The sequence below is a fragment of the Anser brachyrhynchus genome (assembly GCF_964034855.1).
Source record: "Anser brachyrhynchus genome assembly, chromosome: 7".
Classification (NCBI taxonomy): domain Eukaryota; kingdom Metazoa; phylum Chordata; class Aves; order Anseriformes; family Anatidae; genus Anser; species Anser brachyrhynchus.
The window spans coordinates 1,700,197-1,717,478 of NC_137701.1; the positions used below are offsets into that span (position 1 = coordinate 1,700,197).

At 46.0% G+C, this 17,282-nt stretch overlaps 1 protein-coding gene across 4 annotated transcripts in view; it reads right to left on the bottom strand.

Moving 5' to 3' along the window:
- Positions 1-9,491: 9,491 nt before the first annotated feature.
- Positions 9,492-17,282, bottom strand: part of AOX1 (aldehyde oxidase 1) — a 50,281-nt gene continuing 42,490 nt past the window's right edge. For 3 of the 4 annotated variants that reach the window (XM_080599622.1, XM_080599620.1, XM_080599619.1), the window contains exons 33-35: positions 14,107-14,295; positions 12,568-12,735; positions 9,492-11,511 (exon numbers count right to left, since the gene is read on the bottom strand). In XM_080599622.1, the coding sequence (XP_080455748.1) occupies positions 11,473-11,511; positions 12,568-12,735; positions 14,107-14,295 (396 nt within the window). In that variant the 3' untranslated portion in view covers positions 9,492-11,472. Of the gene's footprint in view, positions 11,512-12,556; positions 12,736-14,106; positions 14,296-17,282 lie in introns of all 4 variants that reach the window. The other variant, XM_080599621.1, reaches the window with a different exon arrangement.

The following is a 17,282-nucleotide window of genomic DNA, read 5'->3' on the forward strand; positions in this document are numbered from 1 at the left end:
CCTGCAGCCGCTCCAGCTCCAGCTCCTGCAGCCGCTCCAGTTCCAGCCCCTGCAGCCGCTCCAGCTCCTGCAGCTGCCCCAGCTCGTGCAGCTGCCCCAGCTCGTGCAGCTGCTCCCACTCCTGTGGCTGGGTCAGAGAAACGAGCTGTAGCAGTGCAAGTTGACCCCGCAGAGGGTATTCCAACCCCTGTGGCAGACCCTGCGTCTGGGTCAGAGAAACGAGCTGTAGCAGTGCAAGTTGACCCCGCAGAGGGCATTCCAACCCCTGTGGCAGACCCTGTGTCTGGGTCAGAGAAACGAGCTGTAGCAGTGCAAGTTGCCCCTGTAGACAAGGTGAAAAAATGGTATAGAGGCTCAGGTCGTTTAAAACGCAGACAGTCTTCTGCTAAGTCTGGGCATAGTGAAGACGAGGCTGGGCCATCAAAGGTGCAGGAGACTGAAGATGAGGATGAGGATGGCGAAAAATCAACAGTAACTACCCGGACTCCATACCAGCCATCAAAGGTGCAGGAGACTGAAGATGAGGATGAGGATGTCGGAAAATCAACAGTAACTACCCGGACTCTACACCGGCCATCAAAGGTGCAGAAGACTGAAGATGAGGATGAGGATGTCGAAAAATCAACAGTAACTACCCGGACTCTATACCAGCGTGAGCTACGAGATGTGCGAAAAGATTTTGGTTGCTGTATAGGCGAGCAGCTTGTCACCTGGCTGCTCCGGTGCTGGGACACGGGAGCCAATTATGTGGAATTGGAGGGCAAGGAAGCCAGGCAGCTGGGATCCCTTGCTAGGGACGCATGCATTGACAAAGCAATTGGAGATGGAGCACAATCTCGCAGCCTCTGGAGGCGTCTCCTGTCAGCTGTGAAGGAAAGGTGTCCCTTCAAGGAAGAACTTGTATGTTTACCAAGCAAATGGACCACCATGGAGAAGGGAATTCAGTACCTGAGGGAACTGGCCGTACGGGAAGTAATTTATAAGGCCCTAGACGACGCACAAACATCCGCAGATCCAGATGCAGTCCGGTGTACACTACCCATGTGGCGGAAGTTTGTACAGAGTGCCCCATCATCATATGCCAGCTCATTGGCAATACTAGCCTGGAAAGCGGAGGAGAATCCCACAGTGAATGAAGTGACTAAAATACTCCAGCAGTACGAAGGAAATCTCTCCTCTTCCCTAAAGGTCTGTGTCTCAGCTGTGGAGAAACTCTCTGAAGAGGTCCACCAACTTAAAGAGAATTTATCTTCCCCTCCACCTGAACGAACCAGTGTCCACCAGCTAAAAGAGAATGCTTTAGAGAAACTTTCTGAAAAGATCCACCAACTTGAAGAAAGATTATCTTCCCCTTCACCTGAACGAACCAGTGTCCACCAGCTAAAAGAGAATACTTTGGAGAAACTTTCTGAAAAGATCCACCAACTTGAAGAGAGATTATTTTCCTCCCCACCTGTACAAACCAGTGTCTCAGCTATTAGGGGTAAACGTTCATCTATGCAAGGAAGACAATATGGTGGGCACACACACCGCGCCACCCTGTGGTTTTACCTACGTGACCATGGAGAGGACATGAGAAAATGGGATGGAAAATCTACTGCGACCCTAGAGGCACGGGTACGTGAATTGCAAAGGAAAACAATTGGGAAAAAGGAGTTCTCTGAAAGGTTTGCTGCTCCAACTTCCAGCAGGCAGTCCTTTAAACACAGAAATGAAGATTCTGACCAGGACTAGAGGGGCCCTGCCTCCAGCCAGGGGGAGGAAAGGGACAATCGAGTTTATTGGACTGTGTGGATTCGATGGCCTGGCACGTCAGACGCACAGAAGTATAAGGCTTTGGTAGACACCGGTGCACAATGTACTCTAATGCCATCAAGCTATACAGGGCCAGAGCCCATCTGTATTTATGGTGTGACGGGGGGATCCCAGCAGTTAACTGTATTGGAGGCTGAAGTGAGTCTAACCGGCAATGAGTGGCAAAAGCACCGTATTGTGACTGGCCCGGATGCTCCGTGCATCCTTGGCATAGACTATCTTAGAAGAGGATATTTCAAGGACCCAAAAGGGTTCCGCTGGGCTTTTGGCATAGCTGCTTTGGAGACAGAGGACATTAAACAGTTGTCTACCTTGCCTGGTCTCTCAGAGGACCCTTCTGTTGTGGGGTTGCTGAGGGTTGAAGAACAGCAAGTGCCGATCGCTACCACAACTGTGCACCGGCGGCAATATCGCACCAACCGAGACTCCCTGAGTCCCATCCCTAAGCTAATTCGTCAACTGGAGAGCCAAGGAGTGATCAGCAAGACTCATTCACCTTTTAATAGTCCCATATGGCCAGTGCGAAAGTCTAATGGTGAGTGGAGACTAACAGTAGACTATCGTGGCCTGAACGAAGTCACGCCACCACTGAGTGCTGCAGTGCCGGACATGCTAGAACTCCAGTATGAACTGGAATCAAAGGCAGCCAAGTGGTATGCCACAATTGATATCGCTAATGCATTTTTCTCCATCCCTCTAGCAGCACAGTGCAGGCCACAGTTTGCTTTCACTTGGAGGGGAGTCCAATATACTTGGAATCGGCTGCCCCAGGGGTGGAAACACAGCCCTACCATTTGCCATGGACTGATCCAGTCTGCGCTGGAGCAGGGGGAAGCTCCTGAACACGTGCAGTACATCGATGACATCATTGTGTGGGGTGACACTGCAGAAGAAGTTTTCGAGAAAGGGAAGAAAATAGTCCAAATCCTTCTGAAGGCCGGTTTTGCCATAAAACAGAATAAAGTTAAAGGACCTGCACGAGAGATCCAGTTTTTAGGAATAAAATGGCAAGATGGACGTCGTCAAATCCCAATGGATGTGATCAACAAGATAACAGCTATGTCTCCACCAACTAGCAAAAAAGAAACACAAACTTTCCTAGGTGTCGTGGGGTTTTGGAGAATGCATATTCCAAATTACAGTCTGATTGTAAACCCGCTCTACCAAGTAACCTGTAAGAAGAATGCTTTTGAATGGGGCCCTGAGCAACGACAAGCCTTTGAACAAATTAAGCAGGAAATAGTTCATGCAGTAGCCCTCGGGCCAGTCCGAACAGGACCAGATGTAAAGAATGTGCTCTACACCGCAGCCGGAGAGAATGGTCCCACCTGGAGCCTCTGGCAGAAAGAACCTGGGGAAACTCGAGGTCGACCCCTGGGGTTTTGGAGTCGGGGATACAGAGGATCTGAAGCCCGCTATACTCCAACTGAAAAGGAGATATTGGCAGCATATGAAGGAGTTTGATCTGCTTCGGAAGTGGTCGGTACTGAAGCGCAGCTCCTCCTGGCACCCCGACTGCCGGTACTAGGCTGGATGTTCAAAGGAAGGGTCCCCTCTATGCATCATGCAACTGATGCTACAGGGAGCAAGTGGGTTGCACTGATTACTCAGCGGGCTCGAATAGGAAACCCCAGTCGCCCAGGAATCTTGGAGGTGATTATGGACTGGCCAGAAGGCAAATACTTTGGGATATCATCAGAGGAGGAGGTGGTTCGTGCTGAAGAAGCCCCCATGTACAACAAGCTACCGGAAAATGAGAAGAAATATGCCTTGTTCACTGACGGGTCCTGTCGTATTGTGGGAAAGCATCGGAGATGGAAAGCTGCTGTATGGAGTCCTACACGACGAGTTGCAGAAGCTGCTGAGGGAGAAGGTGAATCGAGTCAGTTTGCAGAAGTAAAAGCCATTCAGCTGGCTTTAGATATTGCTGAACGAGAAAAGTGGCCAGTTCTCTATCTCTATACTGATTCATGGATGGTAGCAAATGCCCTGTGGGGGTGGTTACAGCAATGGAAGCAGAACAACTGGCAGCGCAGGGGCAAGCCCATCTGGGCTGCGGCATTGTGGCAAGATATTGCTGCCCGGGTAGAGAACCTGGTTGTAAAGGTACGCCATGTAGATGCTCATGTGCCCAAGAATCGGGCTACTGAAGAACACCAAAACAACCAGCAGGTGGATCAGGCTGCTAAGATTGAAGTGGCTCAGGTGGACCTGGACTGGCAACATAAAGGTGAATTATTTATGGCCCGATGGGCCCATGACACCTCAGGCCATCAAGGTAGAGATGCAACATACAGATCGGCTCGTGATCGAGGGGTGGACCTGACCATGGACACTATAGCACAGGTTATTCATGACTGTGAAACATGTGCTGCAATCAAGCAAGCCAAACGGTCAAAACCTCTTTGGTATGGAGGACGATGGCTGAAACATAAATATGGAGAGGCCTGGCAGATTGATTACATCACACTCCCTCAAACCCGCAACGGCAAGCGCCACGTACTTACAATGGTGGAAGCAACCACCGGATGGCTGGAAACATATCCGGTGCCCCATGCCACCGCCCGGAACACTATCCTGGGCCTTGAAAAGCAAGTCTTATGGCGACATGGCACCCCAGAGAGAATTGAGTCAGACAACGGGACTCATTTCCGAAACAACCTTATAGACACTTGGGCCAAAGAACATGGTATTGAGTGGGTGTATCACATCCCCTATCATGCACCAGCCTCTGGAAAAGTTGAACGATACAATGGACTGTTGAAGACTACACTGAAAGCAATGGGTGCTGGGACATTCAAAAATTGGGATACACATTTGGCAAAGGCCACCTGGTTAGTCAATACCAGGGGATCTGCCAACCGAGCTGGACCTGCCCAATCAAACCTGTTACGCACTGTAGAAGGGGATAAAGTTCCTGTAGTGCACGTAAGAAACATGCTGGGTAAAACAGTCTGGGCTACTCCTGCCTCAGGAAAAGGCAAACCCATTCGTGGAATTGCTTTTGCTCAGGGACCTGGATGCACTTGGTGGGTAATGCAAAAGAATGGGGAGGTCCGGTGTGTACCTCAAGGGGATTTGATACTGGGTGAGAATAGCCCATGAGTTGAATTGTAGTATGTTAATTATTATATAATAATGTATGTCATCACTACCATGATTGCTATATATCATAGATGAAAATGGTGATTAATTAGAATGTATTGGACAGAGTGTAACCTGAGCATGACATAAATGGTATGGAATAAGGGGTGGATATCTGTCCTGGTTCCAGTTAGGACAGAATTAAGTAGCTCATAGTAGCTGGTAGGGTGCTATGTTTTGGATTAGGATGAGAAGAGCGCTGATAACATGCTGATGTTTTAATTGTTGCAGAGCAGTGTTTACACCAGGCCAAGGACTTTTCGGCTTCTCGCTCTGTCCTGCCAGCGAGCAGGCTGGGGGTGCAGCAGGAGCTGGGAGGGGACAGACCCAGGACAGCTGACCCAAACTGGCCAAAGGGGTATTCCATACCATCTGACGTCATGCTAAACAAGATATAGGGGTGGCTGGCCGGGGTGGGGGGGCCGGCTGCTCGGGAATAGGCTGGGCATCGGTCAGCGGGTGGTGAGCAATTGCATTGTGCATCACTTGTTTTCTTACACATTATTATTGTTAATACTATTATCATTATCACTATTATTATTATTATTGTTATTATTATATTCCTTATATTCCTTATATTCCTGTCTTAATAAACTGTCTTTATCTCAACTCACCGGCTTCACTTTCCCGTTTCTCTCCCCCATCCCAGAGAGGGAGGGGGGAGGGTGAGCGAACGGCTGTGTGGTGTTTAGCTGCCAGCCGGGTTAAACCACAACAGCCCGCTATACTCCAACTGAAAAGGAGATATTGGCAGCATATGAAGGAGTTCGATCTGCTTCGGAAGTGGTCGGTACTGAAGCGCAGCTCCTCCTGGCACCCCGACTGTCGGTACTAGGCTGGATGTTCAAAGGAAGGGTCCCCTCTACACATCATGCAACTGATGCTACAGGGAGCAAGTGGGTTGCACTGATTACTCAGCGGGCTCGAATAGGAAACCCCAGTCGCCCAGGAATCTTGGAGGTGATTATGGACTGGCCAGAAGGCAAATACTTTGGGATATCATCAGAGGAGGAGGTGGTTTGTGCTGAAGAAGCCCCACTGTACAACAAACTACCGGAAAATGAGAAGAAATATGCCTTGTTCACTGACGGGTCCTGTCGTATTGTGGGAAAGCATCGGAGATGGAAAGCTGCTGTATGGAGTCCTACACGACGAGTTGCAGAAGCTGCTGAGGGAGAAGGTGAATCGAGTCAGTTTGCAGAAGTGAAAGCCATTCAGCTGGCTTTAGATATTGCTGAACGAGCAAAGTGGCCAGTTCTCTATCTCTATACTGATTCATGGATGGTAGCAAATGCCCTGTGGGGGTGGTTACAGCAATGGAAGCAGAACAACTGGCAGCGCAGGGGCAAGCCCATCTGGGCTGCGGCATTGTGGCAAGATATTGCTGCCCGGGTAGAGAACCTGGTTGTAAAGGTACGCCATGTAGATGCTCATGTGCCCAAGAATCGGGCTACTGAAGAACATCAAAACAACCAGCAGGTGGATCAGGCTGCTAAGATTGAAGTGGCTCAGGTGGACCTGGACTGGCAACATAAAGGTGAATTATTTATGGCCCGATGGGCCCATGACACCTCAGGCCATCAAGGTAGAGATGCAACATACAGATCGGCTCGTGATCGAGGGGTAGACCTGACCATGGACACTATAGCACAGGTTATTCATGACTGTGAAACATGTGCTGCAATCAAGCAAGCCAAACGGTCAAAACCTCTTTGGTATGGAGGACGATGGCTGAAACATAAATATGGAGAGGCCTGGCAGATTGATTACATCACACTCCCTCAAACCCGCAACGGCAAGCGCCACGTACTTACAATGGTGGAAGCAACCACCGGATGGCTGGAAACATATCCTGTGCCCCATGCCACCGCCCGGAACACTATCCTGGGCCTTGAAAAGCAAGTCCTATGGCGACATGGCACCCCAGAGAGAATTGAGTCAGACAACGGGACTCATTTCCGAAACAACCTTATAGACACTTGGGCCAAAGAACATGGTATTGAGTGGGTGTATCACATCCCCTATCATGCACCAGCCTCTGGAAAAGTTGAACGATACAATGGACTGTTGAAGACTACACTGAAAGCAATGGGTGCTGGGACATTCAAAAATTGGGATACACATTTGGCAAAGGCCACCTGGTTAGTCAATACCAGGGGATCTGCCAACCGAGCTGGACCTGCCCAATCAAACCTGTTACGCACTGTAGAAGGGGATAAAGTTCCTGTAGTGCACGTAAGAAACATGCTGGGTAAAACAGTCTGGGCTACTCCTGCCTCAGGAAAAGGCAAACCCATTCGTGGAATTGCTTTTGCTCAGGGACCTGGATGCACTTGGTGGGTAATGCAAAAGAATGGGGAAGTCCGATGTGTACCTCAAGGGGATTTGATACTGGGTGAGAATAGCCCATGAGTTGAATTGTAGTATGTTAATTATTATATAATAATGTATGTCATCACTACCATAATTGCTATATATCATAGATGAAAATGGTGATTAATTAGAATGTATTGGAAAGAGTGTAACCTGAGCATGACATAAATGGTATGGAATAAGGGGTGGATATCTGTCCTGGTTCCAGTTAGGACAGAGTTAATTTTCCCTCATAGTAGCTGGTAGGGTGCTATGTTTTGGATTAGGATGAGAAGAGCGCTGATAACATGCTGATGTTTTAATTGTTGCAGAGCAGTGTTTACACCAGGCCAAGGACTTTTCGGCTTCTCGCTCTGTCCTGCCAGCGAGCAGGCTGGGGGTGCAGCAGGAGCTGGGAGGGGACAGACCCAGGACAGCTGACCCAAACTGGCCAAAGGGGTATTCCATACCATCTGACGTCATGCTAAACAAGATATAGGGGTGGCTGGCCGGGGTGGGGGCCCGGGCTGCTCGGGGATAGGCTGGGCAGCGGTCAGCGGGTGGTGAGCAATTGCATTGTGCATCACTTGTTTTCTTACACATTATTATTATTAATACTATTATCATTATCACTATTATTATTATTATTGTTATTATTATATTCCTGTCTTAATAAACTGTCTTTATCTCAACTCACCGGCTTCACTTTCCCGTTTCTCTCCCCCATCCCAGAGAGGGAGGGGGGAGGGTGAGCAAACGGCTGTGTGGTGTTTAGTTGCCAGCCGGGTTAAACCACAACAGCTAAGCTGTGGAGCCATGCTTCTCACTTTATCCTGTCTTGGACCTGAACCATAGTTAATATTTTTTCCTGCAGAGTAACCAGGTTTTAAACAGACTCAAGATTACCGTTATACACACATTTAAAATTTCCTACTGGTCCTCTCAATGCCATCCCAGGTTCAATAGCCTGACTGCTCCAATTGCCGTTATGAGATGAACATACCCTATATGTGTTGTTTTTAGAGAACTCCCAAGATTCTAAAATCTTAACCATTACTCTGGATTCACGGCTATTAAACAAGGTCACTAATCTCAAAATGCTTTATTACAGCTGGCCTTTATTTTTTTTAAGGATTTACGTGCATGACTCAAGTCTTCTTTTTTCTTTTAATGTATATCACTTGCTTCATTTACCATTTTTGTATTTTACAGCAAATGTGTCTCTTTCATATAGGAACAGTTTAGACTTGCAAGACAGAGTAGTCAGTTCCCCATCTTTTATTATTTCCCATTAGAAGAAAATAAAATTAATCTCAGCAGAGCTATGCCGCTTCTGTTTTAGCCTCTGAAGTGTGTTTGAGACTTACGACAATGCAAACACTGAAGCAAAATCAGTCATTAGGTCCTGCAGGCAAAAACCATGAGTTTTGCCAACTGCAGCACTGCTGTAGTATTTTGCGTGTGTTTTAGGTACAATACGCAGGTTTAAAGGCCTATGGAGAGAGAGAACCAGACCCAATATTGGACTTCAGCAGTCCAATATATAATTTTCAGAGCACCAGACCTCCAAAACAGAACTTAGTATTTACATTAGGTGTTTAAGCTTCTCCAGACACAGGGAATGCTGTGAATGGGAATTTATAGAAATACTTTTTTTCCCCACCAAGAAAACAAGAAAGGGTTCCTCCACACCATTTCCAGATTCATGTTTGAATCTGGAACCAAACATGTTTGGTACATGGATAACTTCCACTGGTTAACTCGTCTGGTTTGAGACAACCAGACAACAGTGTCACTTGTAAAGAGACAGGGAGGAATGCTGACAAGCAGACATATGATCTGTACTACAGAAAGCGAAGTGCACATCCAGAACATGATGAATCCCAGGAATGCAAACAGCTCAGCACAGCAGCTGTGGAGACGACATTGCCTGTAAGGGTCGGGCCACAGTTTGAACAATATTCGACTTGCCTGAAACTTACCAATACTTTATACTGAGGTATAGAGGTACATAGGAGAGCCATAGACAATGCACTTTCCCAAGTTCAATAAATACATATGCTCCCTGCTTCAGCATATCCCAGGATTTACCCATAGTTTGAGGCTTATTGACATACGGGGTTGTGAACTGTCACATTTACAAGTCCATGCAACAAGAGCTTTCAAATAAAAAAGACTAATTATGGCAGCAGCATTCAGATTTAATTTTATTGACTTTCTTACAACATATCAAAGCCAAAGCAATACAAAGAAAGTGAAGAATAAGAAGTAAATACCAATGGGGCTTCAGCTGCCTGAACTGCACGTCTAGTGCCATTTCAGATGACCTGCCATAACCTGCTTGGCTTTCAGTTGCTATATTCTAGTGGTGTGTTTTCCCATGTCTCTGCTGTACTAGACACTTCAGTTTAGGCAGCTGAATTTCACCCAGAGGTTACAGAGACACAAACAGATTACAACAATAAAGATTTCATACCTTAATAGCTAACACAAAACAAGTTTGCCCTACTAACACAGTTTCTTTCACAGATACAGTATCAACTCACAGAAGGCACAGAAGGTACAAAGAGAAAATAGTCTGCAGTAAACTGAGGAGCAGTGAAATGGGAGACCGCAGGCTGACGTGTCAAATCAATTACAGCCATTTATTTTCATTCCAAATGGCAGTCTTCATGGCTCTAGAGCAATCTGACTTATGAGTAAACTAGAAGAGCAATCGCCACACTCAGTAAGGAAGAGCTGCTGCAGAGGTTCACTGAAATCATATGTTGGACAAACTATCTTCCCTGTTCTACTTCTGTCAAAGAACCTACTACGATTTTTTCAGGTACTACTTCGTGTAATTTCTGTACATTGACTTAAGAAGTTAAGATTTTTCTCTGTGCAAGTATGGATCCTAGATCAAAGTTCCAAATCCAAATACCACAGACCTTTGTGTATTTGTATGCATTCAGAATTCAAATTACAGCTTTGTCCTTCGAGAAGAAGAAAGGCTGAAGTTCTCATTGAGTTCAATTTTGTGGATTCTGATGCTGAAATCTGAATACTGTGGCTGGAGACTTCATGGTATATTAACTTCGATATATTCTGTGTAATTTCTTGATCTCGAATTACAAATAAATACATAAATCAAATTTATTAACACCAGGTTTTCTGTTATCATTTTAAGCAGTGCTGCTTTATATTTTTCTGTCACCAGCTACTACTACTACTTAGGTGCAGTCTAATCTCACTGCACCTTATGCAGCATCAGATGACTAATATTTGTGGATCAGCTTTTCATCATTAATATATATATATTTTGTCTTTATCACAGGAGTGCTCAAGAGTGGGAGAAAAGCTAACTGAACTCTCATTGCTCAATATAGTCCTGAGCACTGTTTAAGAATCCTTTTCAGAGACAAGTTCATCAAGGCTCCTATTCAAAGCACACTGAACTCCTTGTGAGTTTTCTCGTGAAGTTCAGAGGCTTTTGGCTTGCTCCATGAGAAAAAGAAAGCTTCCATTGGACAGTACATCTAAGCAACTCTTCCAACTTTGGGGATAAAATTAATCTCCTACATACATAGATCAGCCACAGCAATTTGCTGGGCATAGCAAAAGAAAATCGTAACTCGTTTCCTGTGTGTTTTTAACACAAAGATGTCTGTACCAAAATAATCTAAAGTGACTTTACTACAGATCAGATCATCACTTATTATCAAAAAGGGATCGACTTAAATCCCAATCAGAAAATCAGCTGAAGCTTCTCAAAAGTCACTTATCATATGAAAGTAGTTAAATGTAGTAAGTGGTAGCAAGGTTTCTGACATACCTTTTATAGTTCATCCTAACTTTCTTCCCTTGCAGCAAGTCAGCTGATCTTCCTGGGGCTGCTGTGCAACAGAGCCATTGAGCAGATCCTTCTTGTGGAATACATATGCTTCAAATGCAGAAAATATATTTCTAATAATGATATACTGTAACTGAAGTGGTGTAATGAATATACTGGATAGAGAATGACGATAAGCATAGAATATATAGTGTGCATTTTTTTTGCATCTGTTTCTATTCTGAAGATGAAAAAAATCTATTTATCTGTGTGTTGATTAGCATGCAACTGGGGCAGTAAATCAGTACTTCGCATTCCATTCAGTTCTTGTGCACTCTTTGGTTTGTCATTCACACAGATATGGAAGAAGCAGATTCATCGTTTGTCATCTATGAGAATAAACAAGAAAAATAATTACATGTTAATATTATTTGACTGCAAAGCTCCCAATATCGTCCTTATCAGGTATCTTTAAACTGCCCAGAAAGGTATTCTGCAAAAGACATCTGGAAGAAATGTATATGATACAGGGTAAAACATGGATGGAGAAGCTTGGCTTCTTCATTGGTGGGCCTCACCTCCTGCAAGCTCTTGTGATGAGAGCAAGTCTACGGACCTACTGATTTGGTGTCAATGACACCCACCACAACCATGGAAATACTATGGAATACTATGGGATTAATCCATATGTGAGAGCTCAGAAATTTCCTTGCCAGAGCCGCAGAGGTTCAGGGCACAGTATGGATGTATACTCTGGCAAGGACCTTGCTTCACAAATTTTATATACTAAATCTAAACATACACAGAAAAAGAATAGCAATAGCCGTGGGAATATGACTACAGTGAACAGTTGCAGAAAACATGGAATCTGAAGTATCAACATTATACAAAAAGTATATCACCTCATTTGTTTTTCTTCTGTATTCTTTTGTTAGTTCTGAAGCAATTATTTTTACTCGCAAAGAGTACTGGACATAGCAAGGAGTACTAGAATGAGGTAACAGTGCCAGAGTGCAAGGCAGTTGGGGAAAACACCTTGAAGAAGACTGAAGCTGCTTGGAGACTGATCTAGCATTCATTGCATGTTGATATTAGGAGTTATTTAAACTTCTATGGGATTCACCATATGGAAGAAAGGAGGAGGATTCAGGGAGAGAAGGGGCTGTAAAATTAAGTTTTAAGGGGGGGGGGAAGATTATACAAAATCAGGGAAATTCCAGTATAGTGCTTGAAAGGCATTCGACTGGATAGCTTGTGTGAGTGAGACCTGTTACCAGATATTTCAATTTCAAAGAGCCTTCAAAGGAAGGAGAAGTATGATGCTGCTGTATACAAAGCACAACCAGTTGGAGACATCATTAAGCACTTCACCATTCAGGGGTGCCAAAAGCTATAGGTCCTTTTACCCAGAGATACTTAAGCAGATGCCCCCACCTTCCTATTACCATCTTAGTAAAGTCGTCTTCACAGGCAGCTCGTATTTGTTCAGCAGTCAGAGGGCTGTTCAGTGTGAAGGTCTTTTTCAGTCCTCTTTCATTCCTCACACTAGTTACTGCATCCCTCAAAGCAAAGAACACAGAGCATCCCAAGAAAAGTCCTGCCTCGCCTATCCCCTGAAAAAAAAAAGAGCAAATGAGAGGAATACACGGCATATTAATATTAGCTAAAAAGCTTAGAAGTCAGTGACTCAAAAACTGTTTCGTTCTTTAGTTTTTCTTAGATTTAGTGGAAACAGGCTTCAATCACACCAAGTCTGCTGTTGCTAGTGCTTCCAGGGATCTAAAGAAGTCGCTTTCAAATACTGGCTATTGAGTTCAGAATCTTTTTGGCTCCTTGATATGCTGAAATTTAGGATAACTGGCAGATAAAATTAGAACAATCTGAACCCAAGTACAGGTACAACTAAAAAACATTGTGAACTCATGCTAATTCCCTGCAGAGAAACAGCACTGACCTCAGTGGGCTTGATATCCTCTCATTGTTATAGACATGAGATTTGCATTTGTATCTTATCTCAAAAGTAGGTCAAATCCACCCTTTCAGAGTCCTCTCTGTGCTAAGGTATTGAATATTTTAATCTGAATTAGATTGGAATATTACAATGGAATCTATCTCCTTGCTAAAATCTGAGAACCAAACGTCTTCCCCAAACATGCTGCATGCATGAAGACAGAATCACACTTTCTTACAGTGAATTCTACAGATAATTATAGGAGATGCATTCACAGAAAAGGATAAAAGCTGTTTAAAGATGGATATTAGTATCAGCTCTCTAGAATCAAATATGTAACTAATCAACCTAGACAAGTTTTAAAAAAATCTGATTACGTATCTTGTCTTCGAAAGAACCTATTTGTTCTTTAACTTTCACCTTAAAATATGCTTTTCCTTCATGTCATGCTGTTTTATTTTAATGAATACTAAAAGCATACCTAATACCTAAAACATCTGAATTTTTGCAGAATTAGCTTCATCTTGATTTATCATTAGTACTTACATGCAACTCACCAGAATATTTGCTGCTGTAAATTAAAGCAATGATTATACCAGCTGAATGCCTGAGCCAATCTCATACATAAATACATATACACTCCTATTTCTTATTGCTTACCACACGTAAGATGCACTGTCTCATTGTCATGTTTTCCCTATCAACTCCTTAGTCATTTTTATTCTATTCTATTATCCCTTCAGTTTATCACCACATTTTTAAAAGTATGGTTTTAAATTCTTCTTGCAGCTTCTGTGTACGCCCTGTTAATGAAATACTAAAATTACTACTTGCAAGCTATAAAAGATACGCAGCAATATCCAGCATTATGTCTTTTCACACTAGCTTCCTTGAAGCCAAAAAATAAAACAATTGCATGCAGATCTGTTTGAAATGCTAAAGAAGAACTGAAAGTGTATATATGTTTTATAGCTGAGTAATTTTTCTGATTGTCCTGGGATCAAAGAATCAAGCACTGTTATGGTTTGCTTACCTTGGATGCATAGATGGCATAAGGATTTTGGGAAGATGACAGCAGGGAAACTCTAAACTGTTCTGGAATATCACAAACAGCAGGGATCTTATACTGATCTGGACCCCGAGTATAGAGAACTCCTTCTGGAGAGTACTTCAATTCTTCCATTGTATAAAGTCCAATTCCTTGAACAAAGGCACCTTCAATCTTTAAATAAGACACAGCATTTACATACTCGTGTTTGATAAAAATATATAAAACTTTGCCAAGAAATGATTTGTATCACTAGCTCTTAGAAGGCATTTATTTCCTTCTTGCCTATGGGGATTCTTCAACATTTTGTGGCCACCATGATGGGAAAAGCTTTCATGTGCCTTTTTCATACCAGACAGACTAGTGCATGTTGAACTGATTAAGTCTGTGGACCAGCCTGCAATGAAAAAAGGTGTTTCCCTGCTATCAGGTAGGAAGGCTGATCAAACAACATGAGAATTTGGAGACTGCAGATAACAAACAGAACTTAAGTCCAGCAGATAGTGGGCATATATGAACACAAGAAGTAGTACAGGCTGACATCGGAGATCATTGATAAAATTCAGGCTGTATTGACATCTACAAGAGCTCTGATATTGACTCAAAAGAGGACAAACTACAACTAAAGGATCTTGTAGCATCATCTATGATTAACAGACTTGCCGAGGTGATCGGCTCCGGGGCAGACGCGTTCTGCAGCGGAGCGGGGGATCGGGACAGCCAGGGCTTTTTTTCCGACATCAAGGCCGCTCAAGGGAGCCGCCAGGACCTGGCAGCCCCCGCGAGGGAGGCTGACGAGGCGTAGGCGGAGCCAGCAGCGCCCCCGCCCCGGCCGTTCAAAAGCAGCCCCTAGGGAGCGCGAGCGACCAGGAGCGCAGCGAACAGGGCGGGCAAACAGGGCGTGGCGCGTCAGAAGGGTGGGCGCGGCAGTTCGTGCAGGCAGGGCGAGCAGGGCAGAGTTCCCCCCCCCCCCCCATAAGAACAACATCTTTAACAGCTGTCGACTGCTAGCTGGGCTGCGATGGTCTTCACCAGGCAGAGCGCTCTCTCTAGAAAGTCTGTGGCCAAACAGACTGACCGCCTGCTCAACAATGCGGCAGTTCAGGTCTCTGGGTGCAGGGACTGCCTGAGCCTGTTGCTGCTATCTGAGGGAGGCAGAGGCACCGTATGTGTGAGGTGCGAGCAGGTGGATGACCTGGTCCGCCTGCTGGCAGAACTCAAAGAGGAGGTGGAGAGGTTGAGGGCTATTAGGGAGTGTGAGCGGGAGATAGACTGGTGGAGTGACTCCCTGCAGGGCCTGAAGGAGAGGTACCGGGGTGAGACACCCCAAATGGGTATGGACCCCCTGCCCTGTTGCTGTCGGGCAGAGGGAGGCGACCTAGAAGTTGAGGAGGGATGGAGACAGGTCCCTGCTCAACCTTTCAGGCAACGCCCCCCCCTACCGGCCCCACCTTCCCAGGTGCCCTTACGTAACAGATTTGAGGCCCTGGAGCTTGAGAGACCGGTGGGTGAGGACGAGGTAGAAAGTCTACCCAGGAGGATGCCTAGGGCGAGGAAGCCGACTCCACGCCTCAAGACTGCCTCCACCAAGAAAGACAGAAGGGTGATTGTAGTAGGCGACTCCCTTCTCAGGGGAACAGAGGGCCCTATTTGTCGACCTGACCCTACCCGTAGGGAAGTCTGCTGCCTCCCTGGGGCCAGGGTCAGGGGTATTGCCAGGAAGCTTCCCAACCTGGTTCGCCCCTCTGACTACTATCCTCTTTTGATAGTCCAGGCTGGCAGTGATGATATTGATGAGAGAAGCCTGAAGGCTATCAAACGGGACTTCAGGGGACTGGGACGGTTAGTGGATGGAGCGGGAGTACAGGTGGTGTTTTCATCTATCCCTGCAGTGGCAGGGAGGAGTACCGAGAGGACACGGAAAGCCCACCTGATTAACACGTGGCTCAGAGGCTGGTGCCAACACAAAAATTTTGGGTTTTTTGACCATGGGGCGCTTTACTCAGCACCCAGCCTGATGGCCGCAGACGGGTCCCTGTCTCTAAGGGGAAAACGGATCCTAGCCCAGGAGCTAGCAGGGCTCGTTGAGAGAGCTTTAAACTAGGAAAGAAGGGGGATGGGGCTGAAAGAAGGCTTGTTGGAGCTGTGTCGGGGGGAACAATGGCAAAGCCGGGGAAGAAGGCAATGGCCCGACTGAAGTGCATCTACACTAATGCATGCAGCATGGGTAACAAACAGGAAGAGCTGGAAGCCATTGTGCAGCGGGAAGGCTATGACTTGGTTGCCATCACGGAAACGTAGTGGGACCACTCTCATGACTGGAGTGCTGCAATGTCTGGCTATAGGCTCTTCAGAAGGGACAGGCAGCACAGAAGGGGTGGTGGTGTGGCTCTCTATATTAGAGAGTGTTTAGATGTTGACGAACTTGAGGCTGGGAATGATAAGGTTGAGTCCCTATGGGTTAGGATCAGAGGGAAGGCCAACAAGGCAAGCATCCTGGTGGGGGTCTGTTATAGACCGCCGAACCAGGATGAGGAGACTGATGAGGAGTTCTACAGGCAGCTGGCAGAAGCCGCGAAATCGTCAGCGCTTGCTCTCGTGGGGGACTTCAACTTCCCAGACATATCCTGGAAGCACAACGCAGCCCAGAGAAAGCAGTCTAAGAGGTTTCTGGAGAGCGTGGAAGATAGCTTCCTGACGCAGCTGGTTAGAGAGCCTACCAGGGGAGGTGCCCCGCTAGACCTTCTGTTCACAAACAGTGACGGACTGGTGGGCAATGTGGTGGTCGAGAGCTGTCTTGGGCAGAGTGACCACAAAATGGTTCAGTTCTCTATTCTTGGCGAAGTCAGGAAGGGGACCAGTAAAACCGCTGTCTTGGACTTCCGGAGGGCTGACTTTGAGCTGTCCAGGACACTGGTTGGCAGAGTCCCTTGGGAGGAGGTTCTGAAGGGCAAAGGAGTCCAGGAAGGCAGGGCACTCCTCAAGAAGGAAATCTTAATGGCTCAGGAGCGGTCTGTCCCCACGTGCCCAAAGACGAGCCGATGCGGAACTAGACAGGCCTGGCTGAGCAGAGAGTTGTGTCTCGAGCTTAGGAGAAAAAGGAGGGTTTATAATCTTTGCAAAAGAGGACGGGCTACTCAAGAGGACTATAAGGATGTTGC